Below are 12,879 nucleotides of genomic sequence, written 5' to 3' on the forward strand. Positions count from 1 at the left end.
ATCGAGCATTTTAGCAAACTATCATGGTATCAAGAGCCTAACAAAACTCTCTGATACGTCCTCCTGACTTCGGTCACCGCCGACTTCAGTCTGGCCACTACTATTTTCCTCTTTTTTTTCCTTGTCACTTCTCTGTTACCTTTGTTCCATTCAACATGCCTGACAAGAGTGAAAACCCTGCAAAAACCCAACCCTTACACCCTGCATACACTGTCACTAACATCCAACACAAAGTTCGTGTGTTGGATGGCAAGAAAGTTTCATACTCCTCATGGGTGAAACTATTCCAGTTACACGCCGAAGGCTACGAAGTTCTCTCTCACATCAACGGTACAGACCCTCCATCTAAAGAAGACTCATCTTATGCTGACTGGAAGAAAATCGACTCCATTGTTCTGCAATGGATCTATGGTACCCTTGATGATGATCTTCTCGTTCGTGTGCTAGAATCTCCATCCACGTCTCAAGAAGCCTAGAACCGCATAAAACGGATCTTCCACAATAACAAGGGCCCGCGTGTTGCCGCCCTTGAACAACAGTTTGTCAGCCTTAAGCTCCGTGACACCGCCTCTATCGCCGACTACTGTCAACGCCTCAAAGATCTTGGCACCCAACTCAATGACCTTGATTCCAAGATCGATGAACAACGATTAGTCCTTCAAATGGTCCGCGGATTACCCGCTGAGTACGATGTCACTGGAGCCCTTATCATCCAACAACTGCCATCGTGGGAAGACGCCTGTAACATGTTGCAGTCCGATCACGATCGTCAAGTCGCTAGAGAACCTGTCACACCAGTGGTAGCAGCCGCAGTTCACGACGACAACCAGCAACATGGTCGCCGCTCTTACACAAACACTCGGTCAGACCCCTCTCGTGGTGGTTCACGTGGCGGCAATCGTCGCCATGGATCGGGTTATCGCAATTAGTCGTCCTCCGGCAACTCCAGAAACGCCAGTCAATGGAACTCTCAGCGCCACTATCCACTGTCATCAAGTTCTCAGTGTCAACACTCTGCCTGGTCCAACCCACCAGGCCCATATCCCAATTGGCCCAATTACTGGAATATGCCTCCACCACCTCCCAGTCCATATCCTACACAACCAGGTTGGGCCGCACCTCCATGGGCCACCAACCCGCCACAACAGCCCACTAGTGCAAGCGGCCCAGATCACCAACCACAGCAGCCTCCATCCGCCAACAACTCCACTGCGCAGGCCCATTTAACTGAGTACAATGCTCTCGATCCAACAGACTTACACACTGCCTTCACCAACATTAATCTGGCTGAATCGGATGACCAAGTACAGCACATGGCTTTTGCTAGCATGCACGTGAATAACTTCGAGGATCAGTGGCACATGGATACCGGGGCAACCACTCACGTCACTGGTGACGAAGGTAAACTAAACTCCACTTTGTTATCTAGTTCAATTAGCTCTATACTCGTTGGAAATGGTCAACGTATTCCAATCCTTGGATCGGGAAATACCACCATACCCACTACCACAAAACCTTTGCACCTTAAAAATGTTCTTTACACACCCAAAATTGTTAAAAATCTCATATATGTCCGTCAATTTAATGTTGACAATTGGACCTCTGTTGAATTTGACCCGTTTGGATTTACTGTGAAGGACTTCAAGACTGGGGAGATCCTAACGAGGCATGATAGTGACAGCCACCTCTACCCGCTCACCACCAACACTGCATCCGCCTTTCATTTCTTGCATGATCAAGACGCATGGCATAGCCGTCTTGGACATCCGGGATTATCTGTTTTTAATTCACTTGTTTCGAATAATTTTATCACATGCAATAAACGTAATAATAATCTTGTCTGTCATTCTTGTCAACTTGCTAAAAGTAAACGTTTACCGTTTTCTACTTCTATGTCACAAACTTTATTACCCTTTGATATAATTCATTGTGATTTGTGGACGTCTCCCGTACCGAGTCATTCTGGTTTTAAATATTATATGGTCTTGGTCGATGACAAAACACAATACACCTGGATTTACCCCTTAAAATACAAATCTGAGACATTTGAAAGATTCGCCAAATTTCATAAATACATTCTCACTCAATTCCGTGTTAACATTAAATCTTTTCAATGTGATTTAGGGGGCGAATTCGATAATAATAACTTTAAACATTTCGCCTCTTCTCAAGTACTTCACTTACGATTTTCATGTCCTCAAACCTCACAACAAAACGGGAAGTCGGAACGCATGATTCGACGTCTCAACGAGATCATGCTCACTCTTCTCACACATGCCCATCTATCCTCCTCTTACTGGGTCGAAGCCCTTCATGTGGCTGTATACCTTCACAACATCCCCCCTACCAAACTCTTACACTTTCACACACCTATGTCCGCCCTTTATCAACGCCATCCCACATATGAACACCTTCGGGTATTCGGATGTGCATGTTATCCCAATACCTCCGCCACCCGTCCGAATAAGCTCAGCCAACGCTCTTCTTTATGCGTGTTTCTCGGGTACCCCGCCAATTTTTGCGGATATCAATGCTTGGAATTAGCTACCGGCAAAGTCATTGACGAAACAAAATTTCCCTTCCAGCACCTTCCAACTGCTGGTCCGAGAAACTATTCTTTTTTAGACACCGATGCCCCTTCGCCGCTAATCCATCACCCAGCCCAACCGTTTACTTCTAACCGACCCGTCCCCACTCAACCCAACTCCGTTCGGCCCACAAACGTTGTTCCTATCACAGCCCAGCAGGTTCACGCTCCTGCTTCCACCTCCTTTCAGCATGGGCCTCATACCCTCTCACCTTCATGCAATCCAGCCCAACACCAAACAACTCATCCTCCTAGGCCGCCCAGCCCAACAACCGTCCCTCCATCAGCGGACCAGCCCATCTCCCCTGCCTCATCTCCTAATGCACCTCCATCCTCACCTACACTCAACACAACTCAACCTGTCCACCCCATGACCACCCGCCTTCGAGCTGGTATCACCAAACCCAAAGTTCAGTTCAGTCTTCACACTAGTACCATTTCGCCTATACCACACTCACACCTTGTTGCCCTATCCGATCCAAATTGGAAACGTGCTATGGATGATGAGTATAGTGCTTTATTGAATAATAACACTTGGGTTTTAGTTCCTCGTCCGCCGGATGCTCATGTCATTCGGTGTATGTGGTTATTCCGACACAAGTTCAATGCTGATGGTAAACTGCAACGGTACAAGGCACGACTTGTTGTCAATGGCAAATCTCAACAAGTTGGCGTGGATTGCGATGAAACCTTTAGTCCTATGGTTAAACCCACTACAATACGCACCGTGTTGAGTCTCGCCGTTTCGAAATCTTGGCCGATTCACCAACTTGATGTAAAGAATGCTTTCCTTCATGGCGACCTCAAGGAAACGGTTTACATGTATCAACCACCGGGTTTCAAGGACCCAAACAAACCGGGTCATGTTTGCAAACTTGAGAAATCCCTTTATGGCCTAAAACAAGCACCGCGCGCATGGTTTCAATGGTTTGCAACTTACATCCTCAAATGTGGGTTTAAGAGCGCAATTTCGGATACATCATTATTTATCTACAAACGGGGCGACCAACTTGCTTACCTGTTGCTTTACGTGGATGATATTATCCTTACGGCCTCTAATCCCACGTTACTACAAAGCATCATCTCCACCTTATCGAAAGAATTTGCAATGTCTGATCTGGGCACCCTTCATCACTTCTTAGGCATATCAGTCAACCATCAACATGGGGGCCTATTCTTATCGCAACAGTCTTATGCAGAGGATATCTTGGCACGTGCTAACATGACTAATTGCAAACCTGCAATTACCCCAGTTGAGCCTTCATCTAAACTCAGTGCAGACTCCGGGCCACCATTCTCGGATCCCACTCTCTACCGGAGCCTCGCGGGAGCTTTGCAATATCTCACATTCACCAGACCCGACATTGCATATGCGGTCCAACAAATATGCCTCTTTATGCACGCCCCACGGGAGCCACACTTTCATTTTCTCAAACGCGTACTTCGTTACATACGAGGCACCACCACTCACGGCCTACATATTACTCCGTCCAAGTCCTCTTCACTCACTGCTTACTCAGACGCGGATTGGGGCGGATGCCCGGACTCTCGCAGGTCTACGTCCGGGTATTGCATCTTCTTAGGATCAAACTTGGTCTCATGGTCGTCCAAACGTCAAGCTACTATCTCGAGATCAAGTGCTGAAGCGGAGTACCGTGGGGTTGTAAACACAGTTGCTGAAACGAGCTGGTTACGTAATCTTCTTCTTGAACTTCATGTCCCTACTCGTCAGGCTACTATTGTCTATTGTGACAACTTATCCGCTGTTTATCTCTCCGAGAACCCGGTACAGCACCAACGAACTAAGCACGTTGAAATTGATATCCACTTTGTTCGAGACAAAGTCCGGGTAGGAGACATCCGCGTTTTGCACGTTCCGGCAGATTATCAATACGCGGATATCTTCACAAAAGGGTTACCTCGTCCTCTCTTCAACAGATTTAAAGTCATCCTTTGCGTCCGTGATCCTACCGCCAAGACTGAGGGGGCGTGTTAGTCAACCCATATATTCTGTAGATTATTGTGTAATATTTGTATTTATTATTTTCCATAGTTAGCTCCGTAAATTAAGCCTAGGTTGTTATAATCTCTGTATATATTGGATGTTCTCATGGAATGAAATCATCGAGCATTTTAGCAAACTATCATAATGGTGTCGGACCTGTTCAAGCCGTTGAAGACGGCTTCATATAAGGTAGGATTCGGTGGTTTCGGTTTTCTTTTTGCGCCGGTGTTGGAGTCTGGAAGACCTAGCTGCTGCTTCTGGCAATGGCGGCTACAGTTCTGGTGAATGAAAAATGAAAAAAAAATACAGGTAAATCTATTGCCCGTTGAGACACAACATAAATACATAAATATGATTATGCGAACCTTACACTAAATTTTTCATGATTCAGACTTCAACTCAAACGGTTGAACAAGGTGGACATTATCTTCATTTTACCTCAGCCATTAAACAGTTGGGTTTGGAGTTTACTGCTGATGACATATGACTTGAATATTTGAAAGAAAAAGGTATTTCTTGAGCTTTGAATGCTATGCAATATGGTCCAACTGAATGAAAAATTGTGTAGGTGCTTTCTTAAAAAACAAAGACAATCACCTATTTGGATGCAGAGCAAGAACATGTATAATCTATATTGACTTCTATCAACTATTTCAGTTATGATTTGTTTTCTTTTTTATTAATTTTTATTTGTGATCAACGATTTTGAAAGCTATACAATATGGTCTAACTTAATAGAAAAATGTGTAGGCGCAGGTGATCGAAAATGGAAGATGCGGAAATATCAACCCTGAGGTTAGAGGGAACTATACCACCGCTATAAGTACATGTTGTACGCAGGTGGATTCCATCTTATATGGATCACGAGACACACTACGTGCTGGGCCGCTGGTCAACCGAGAGGTACACCCATAAACCTCGAATGTTTAGGCATAGACGATAAACAAAATCATCATTGCCACCAATTTATTTGCATCTTAATGCGTTAGTATACATTTGGTTGAGGCTTATAATCAATTATTAACTTAGGTTTTCTTAGGCGGCATGGTTGAGTGGTTCATGGCTTCAAAAACATATCATAAACTTCATTCGGCGGGGTTTACGGAGACATTCGACAACCAGGGCTTCTAAGATTCCGGTGAGTTCACTTTTTATTGGGGCATACCGTTTTTTTAGTCGTTAATGATATGAAAATTTGCTAAACTTCATTTTTTTCATGGTAATTAGGAGCTTAAGAGGGGCTTGTGTCAGATCACAATCTAAGTGATGCTGCTAAAAATTGGAGTAATGCACTACCCTTCTGTTGCATTGCATTCTATCAAATGTGATTAGAATCAATCAAAAAGTTTAAAAGGTCTCAAGTTAATCATCAATCATAGGTTAGTGGGATTTGGAATTATAACATGTTTTGATTCAGTTTTTGCTATTTATTTGTATTAGGTATATGCAGGGATGGGCACTTCTTACCGAGTACCGGTACTGTACCGATAATTTACCGGTAACGTACCTTACCGAACCAATACTGACCGAAAAAATGCGGTAATCCCGATTTAAGTACTGAATATATGAAAGAAGCGAAAGAGAATGGTCGATATATAAATATTAAGTACACTTGATTCACTTAGATAAAGTTTAAGAAATGAATTTTTTTGAAAACTAAGTCAACCATGGTTTTTTATTCTTTAACCTCCTCCAACTGAGTATATATCATGTATTTTTTAAACCGCCCTAATCCGGCTGCTACACCTGACCTGCTTTGTTTGATCATTTATTTGTTGCAGATTTCGGATTTCGGTGTTACAAGGACTGATGTTGGAACTTATTGCTATAAGCAAGCGAGCATAATTTTATCCAGGTTAAAAGATACATGCTTATTTATCTTATTTTGAATATTATTAAACAGTGAGTACATTAAGGGGCACCGATTTCATTATTGTCATTGTTATGATTAATCATTTAATATATTTGTTAATACTCTTTTATGTTGTTTGACTTTTGATGTCAATCCTACCAAATCTTTTTTTTCCAAATTCATCTTCATCCATTTAAATACACAACATTAAGACCTTTATATATGTAGCAAATAGCTTATGGCAAACTGGGTTGTCAAAAAAAAGTTTGAAAATTTTCATCACTCTTGGTCCAATTTGGAGTTATAATTTAGTCTTTTTGACCTCATAAGTCAACATTTACTTTTTGACTCGTTTCAGTGTGAACTAAAAATTATCTAAATTTGGGAACTATTATATAGACGAATAAAGCTTCGATGTTGGATGAAGTGATAGATTATTTAAAGAAGCTACAAACACAAGTGAAGTTAATGAATAGCATGTCAATTCCACCACCACAAATGATGATACCAGTACCCCTACAATTGCAACAACAAGAAAACCACCTTCACATGTCAATGCTAGCCCAAATGGGAATGGGATAAGGCTTTCAGATGGGCATGCAGTATGCCCCTGCCACTGTATGATACTCTACAGTTGAGGCCAACCATTGACCATTGTCTTTTAGTTGAAACAATGTCAGTAAAGGGAAGACAGCCACTTGCCAGCGAGGTAACCATTTTTTGAAAGAGTGATCTATTAAAAGATGTAAATGTTCTCTTTGTCATTTAATGTATTCTTTTATAAATTGTGATACTGATGTTTATAGTTTTCTTTTTTAATATGAAACAAAGGGATCTCTGTGTCATCAGCATTCATCGACGCCGATCAGTTTTGGGTTGCATGTACCAACTACCAACCCTAATCCCAATTGTTTATACGGGGTTCTTTCCACCTAATTACACCATATGTCTTGCGCTCCTAATACCTCCCACCTACTTACACCGTGCTTATGCTAATTCTGGTTCCTTCAGCCTCTTCAACGTGCGTCTACAAAGGTAATTTGTCGCTCAACTATGGTTTTTTTTTTTTTGCTATATCGTCGCTCAAATTGATTATTGTATATTCCAGGGTTAGAGTCTGCATCTTAATTCTTGCTTTCTTTTAGTTAGTTTTATCTCGGATGAATAAAAAAACAGTGCAATTATATAACGATTAACGAAAAAAAGAGTAACTGATGAATCGGTAGATAAATTGATGCGGGTAAAGTGGTTATGGTACTGCCTTTAATGCTCTGTTTTCATTCAGATGTAGGCATTGCTGTTGGAATGTAATGTTAATGTCAGAATCATGAAAACATTTATTTTGAGAATTCGGCTCCTGAGGTGTTTTTTTAGAAACATTCCCATATCCTAATTGATACCTGCTGATAGTCGTGAGTGGGGATTTAAGCCAACAATGGACCTGGGTAAGTTTTTGTTATTTCAGTTGTTTCTTTCTTTCTCTTTTTATCTTTTTTTCCTATTTCGTGTAATGGGAAATTACTATTACTATGTAGGAGAATTTGTGAACTAAGTGGACCAACTCAGAGATTCCGTTCGTTAGATAATGCTGTTGGTTTACTAAAACTGTATGTAGAAGGTTTTGTATGTCAAATTGTCGTTGTAATCTATTATATTGGTTTGTGTTTTAACGTGTATAAAATCATAATATTTATGTCAATGGTGATAATGAAGATATTTTCTTTTACCAACCCGCAAAGTTTGCAGGTTCTTAAGCTAGTATCAAAATATATATACAAACCTACAACAGAAATCTAGAACCTAAAATAGGGAAAGATAATTATAACATATACATGATAATAATCTCCTAACTTAATATATACGAATATACACGCTAATAGTAATCACCATTTGAAAAGGTATGGTCCTAATTCCTTGTATACATGGCAGGGACCACACCACTTTTTCATCCAACATAGCGCCTACATCAGCAAGTAAACCCAGAAGTTTCTAGAAGCTTCTGGAAGATGTCAAGGTGGCACCAAAGATGCTCCTTCCGACAAAAAGGACAACACGTGTCACCAGCCACCAAGCGCAAATCTGGGAGCAGACTGACAACAGCAGTACGATTTCTCCAGCATGGACGAATATCGGCGCGCCACGTGGACCACTATCCTGGACACAGTAGAGGAGACCAAGAGGATATTCCCCTTGGTCGGACAGCTGACGCCCGATAACAGCTGGCAAGGTTGCTGCTCCCTCCTTCACCCTCCGGCTATAAATAGGACCCTTCATCATTCAGGTTATCCATTCTACTCTCCACACTCTCAATCACAACACACACTGTTTTCTCCCTCAGAGCAGTACTTATTCTCACGCCGGAGCCCGGTTAAGAGGGAAACCCCCCATATTCCCCTCTTAACGAGCTAACGGTGTTGCTGTTTTGCAGGGCCTGGTCATTTGGCGAGTAAGGAAGGAGATTGAACCCACAGAAGAGACGATCCAGCTAGTTGACCAATGGTGTTAACCAGTGTTTCTTCACCATTATAAGATAATAATGTGTTTTTAATTAAGAAAAAAAAACTAAAGCAACACCATACTCGTTTTTATGGTGTGTTTTTAATTTTTTTTGTTAACGTAATGAAACGTTTAAATATCATCTGAAAAGGTTTGTTTAAAAGTAAGCCATATCTTATACATTTTATGTGTTGTTTGTTTTTTTAAGTAAACTTTATTAAAACACACCTCTGACACAAACGGGCAAAAGGAATATACAAACTAATATATTTACAGGAAGATCTATTTTTAACCCATCCGTAACCCTTCAATTTAACCTCCCCAATATGTTGTGTACTTCAACTAATCTGCTTCACATAAGCCTTTTTTTCACACTTTCTACACTGTCCCATATTTATGTTCATATTTATACCCCTTGCGCATGAAAAGTGTGACTAAATAGTAATGAGTATATACAAATATTCCAGGAAAATATATGATATCCACAAATCGAGTTGTTGGTGGGGTCACTCTGTCGTCAGCAATCTTCCCCCTTTTTACTACAACTAATATATATATATTTATTATATTTATATTTATATTTATAGGATAATGCTAGATAAAAAACCCTAAAATTCTTAGAAAACTCTGGAAACCCAAATGGGAAGCCATTTTTACCCAACCTCCCGACATTTTTTTTTTTTGAAAAAAATTACACATGTAATATACATGTTTTAGAGTGTTTTGGGCCAAAAAAAACAAAAAAGCGCCGAAGGGATTTTTTTAAAAAAAATAAACAAATTTCAGCTCCTAACACGTGTTAAGCAAAAAAGACATAATTTCGCTGAAAATTGCTGAAACTTGTTTTTTTTTTTTTTTTAAAATATCCCTTCGGCGCTTTTTTGATTTTTTTGGCCCAAAAGTCTTAAAAACATGTATATTACATGTGTTATTTTTTCAAAAAAAAAAAAAATGCTGGGAGCTTGGGTTTTCTCGGGTTTTATATATATATAGGGTTTTCTATCTAGCCCTACCCTATATTTATATTTATATATTATATATTCGGATCCACCGCCTCCTTATTTCGCCACCAACATTTCAATCAATTTTAGGGTTTTAATTCAACTTTGCTGTTCGATTCAAACTGAACAAACTTCGATGAACGCACATCGATTCAGCTGGTAATCTGTTCTACACATCTTCATATATTGATTTAGCATCAGTTCATGTTCATACTTCTGGATTTTAGGTTTAGAATTGATGTAAAATGCTTCCGATTTTGTGTTGTTTGGATGATAGATCGTTTTTCTTTGTTTAATCTGTGAAGTTTTGTTCATTGAATCTGGATTTGTTTAGCAATTGTTTAGTTGATTAGATGAGTGTTGGTTTTTAGTTAGGAGACAGTTTGAAAATTTGAAACCCTAATTTTCTGCTGAATTATACATTTATAACCCTAGCGTCAAGGTTTAAAAGAACGGAAGGCGTTTTCCCTTCGCCTCATGAGGCTTAAGCTCAAGGCGAGCCGTGGCGGAATTAAAAAAAGTTAAAAAAAAATATTAAAATTATATATCTTATAAAAAAATAAAATAATTGACACAGAAAGTCTAAAACATAAAAACACACATAAAAAATAAATTTACACAGCAAGTCTAAAACATCAAAAACACACATAATTCCATGAGGTGCGCGTATTCTTACCGCCTCGAGGCACACGTATTAACCGTTTTTTAAACCATGCTTAACTTGTACTTGTTATTGTTGATGTATTAATTTTAATTTTGTATTTTGAATTGATTTTTTTATCTAATTAGGAGTGGTCAGGGCCTTACATGAGGAATTGGATGATGGTTGTCTTATAGGGTGCATTGATCTTGAACAAGCATACTTAATTTAGTTATCGATCTTTTAAAAAAATATTTTAAGTTAAGTAGAGTTGAATTAGGTTTAGCAAGTGAAAGATAATGAGTGATAAGAAGGTCAAAGAGTCAGTGTGGTCTAGAGAACAGGATATCGCTTTTGAAAACGCACTCGTTAGTTATCCTGACGAAGATGATGAGGAACGGTGGGAGAAAATAGCAGCGGAGGTTCCCGGGAATAAATCGGTTGAAGAAATTAAGAATCATTATGAGTTGTTACTTGAGGATTTGGAACGAATAGAGTCTGGTGTTGTTCCTTTGCCTGTATATAGTTCTTCTTTGGATGACTCAGAAAGCCAGGCTGGCGATGTTGGGACCAGTAAGAAGGGCGGAAATGCTGGTCAAAATGTCAACGAGTCGAATCATGGAGGTAAGGGGTCAAAGTCAGAGCAAGAACGTCGCAAAGGGATTGCTTGGACCGAGGAGGAACACAGGTTAATTTTTTTTTGTTTATCAGTTTATTTATGTTATTTTTATATTTTTGTGACTTTGTTGATCTTAGAGAGGTTCTAAGTTGTTAATTTATGGGCTTGTGTTAAGATAAATTTTCATCAATTAAATCACTTATAGAACCAATACAATTAATTTTGGTAATTTGGAAGTTAGTACACTCAAAGGTCAGATATAAGGGTGCAAACAAGCCGAGCGGCTCGCGAGCTACTCGAGATCGGCTCGAGAAAAAGCTTGAAACGAGCCGAGCCTTATCAAGCCCAAGCCGAGCTTGAGCCTAAAATAAAGTTGTTTATTTATTGAGCCTGAGCTCGAGCCTTACATAAGAAGCTCGTCATGCTCGTCGATCCTTAGTATAATATTAGTTTTTATTGATATTTAATAACATTTACCTTTTATTTAAAGTTTTCTAGTAAACGAGCCGAGTCGATCTTATTTAAACTTGTTTACGAGCCTGGCCAGAACCTAAAAATAAGCTTGTTTAGTACACGAGCTCATGAGCCTAAACGAGTCTATTATTTATATTATTTTTATTTATATATTATTTAATTAATAATAAACGAGCCGAACTCGAGCTCTCATAAGTTAATTGAGCTCGAGCATGGTCGAGCTCGGGCTCGGCTCCTTTGCACCCCTACTAAGATACTTATGGCACTTCTGGAGTATTTCCTGGTATTTAGTTTTTGTTATGAAAATTTTTGCAGATTATTTCTTCTTGGTTTGGAGAAATATGGAAAAGGTGACTGGCGAAGCATATCCCGGAACTTTGTGGTGACCCGCACCCCAACTCAAGTCGCAAGCCATGCACAAAAATATTTCATTCGTTTAAACTCCATGAACAAAGATAGACGGCGGTCAAGCATCCATGACATCACCAGTGTCAACAACGCTGACGTGGCGGTTCCCCAACCGCCAACAAACAGCTCTCCTGGTAAGTCAACCAAACCACCAACGACAGTCAACATGTATGGCGGAACCGCTATCGGCCAACCAGTAGTTGGAACACCTGTTAATCTTGTACCAGCACCACACATGGCGGCGTATGGTGTGGGGACCCCTGTGGTCCCCGGTGCACCGTCGAACATGGACCCGAGGGCTTCTCGTCGTAGGTAATTAAGATGGGAAAATTGTACAAACAGTAGCTAGGGTTCTATTTTGTGGTTGATTTTGAGTAGAAATATATTTCTTGAAGTTTTTTGAGATTAGTTTTATCATAATATTTAATTATATTCTAATAAGACAAGGATGAATGGTTTGTTTACATTTATGTAGGTATGGTTAAACCTTGATTCTCAACCATTAGGGTCATGTTTTTAATGATATGTTTTATTATTTTAATGGTTTCTTTGTGTATTTTTAAAGTTTTTCTTGGTTGCGTCTTGAGAAAACCATCAGACTGCTAAAAAGAGCCGGTCTGCTCGGCCCACCCACCAGGCTGGTTTGCCTTTTTCGTCAAACCGACCAGACCATAAGGCCAATTAAACTGTAGTTAGCAATTTTTGTCAAAACCGACTGGACCATACGTGAGCACCACTACAATAAATAACCCAAGAACACAAAAGTGAATATTTACATGTGATAAAACACTATGCGG

At 40.0% G+C, this 12,879-nt stretch overlaps 2 protein-coding genes and 1 long non-coding RNA gene across 9 annotated transcripts; all 3 read left to right on the plus strand.

The window, feature by feature from the left end:
• The first annotated feature begins 155 nt into the window (after positions 1-155).
• LOC110933329 lies at positions 156-929 on the plus strand. The gene is made up of 2 exons (XM_022176560.1): positions 156-434; positions 510-929. Exons 1-2 carry the CDS (start codon positions 156-158, stop codon positions 927-929), a joined length of 699 nt encoding a protein of 232 aa, XP_022032252.1.
• A 3,810-nt stretch (positions 930-4,739) lies between these two features.
• On the plus strand, positions 4,740-8,170 carry LOC110882605. Of its 7 annotated transcripts, none has more exons than XR_004883238.1 (12): positions 4,740-4,901; positions 5,009-5,101; positions 5,161-5,214; positions 5,343-5,495; positions 5,622-5,730; positions 5,820-5,946; positions 6,033-6,090; positions 6,374-6,447; positions 6,803-7,153; positions 7,276-7,479; positions 7,730-7,889; positions 7,980-8,170. It is a non-coding gene; the product is annotated as an uncharacterized LOC110882605 (long non-coding RNA). The 7 variants fall into 7 exon arrangements; XR_004883235.1 differs by having other exon boundaries at positions 6,844-7,153; XR_004883239.1 differs by having other exon boundaries at positions 5,632-5,730; positions 6,844-7,153.
• Positions 8,171-9,955: 1,785 nt separating this feature from the next.
• Positions 9,956-12,581, plus strand: LOC110882637 (transcription factor SRM1). The gene is made up of 3 exons (XM_022130613.2): positions 9,956-10,100; positions 10,731-11,269; positions 11,990-12,581. Exons 2-3 carry the CDS (start codon positions 10,881-10,883, stop codon positions 12,396-12,398), a joined length of 798 nt encoding a protein of 265 aa, XP_021986305.1. The 5' UTR covers positions 9,956-10,100; positions 10,731-10,880; the 3' UTR covers positions 12,399-12,581.
• The last annotated feature ends 298 nt before the right edge of the window (positions 12,582-12,879 follow it).

The sequence above is a fragment of the Helianthus annuus genome, chromosome 16 (assembly GCF_002127325.2).
Source record: "Helianthus annuus cultivar XRQ/B chromosome 16, HanXRQr2.0-SUNRISE, whole genome shotgun sequence".
Lineage (NCBI taxonomy): Eukaryota > Viridiplantae > Streptophyta > Magnoliopsida > Asterales > Asteraceae > Helianthus > Helianthus annuus.

What these genes read in the sequence shown, in the direction of transcription:
- LOC110933329 (XM_022176560.1), top strand. Translation starts at nt 156, where the DNA reads ATGCCTGACAAGAGTGAAAACCCTGCAAAAACCCAACCCTTACACCCT. An exon ending in CCCTTGATGATGATCTTCTC is followed by an intron (nt 435 to 509) that starts GTTCGTGTGCTA and finishes CACAATAACAAG; the next exon opens with GGCCCGCGTGTTGCCGCCCT.
- LOC110882637 (XM_022130613.2), top strand. Translation starts at nt 10,881, where the DNA reads ATGAGTGATAAGAAGGTCAAAGAGTCAGTGTGGTCTAGAGAACAGGAT. An exon ending in TGGACCGAGGAGGAACACAG is followed by an intron (nt 11,270 to 11,989) that starts GTTAATTTTTTT and finishes AAATTTTTGCAG; the next exon opens with ATTATTTCTTCTTGGTTTGG.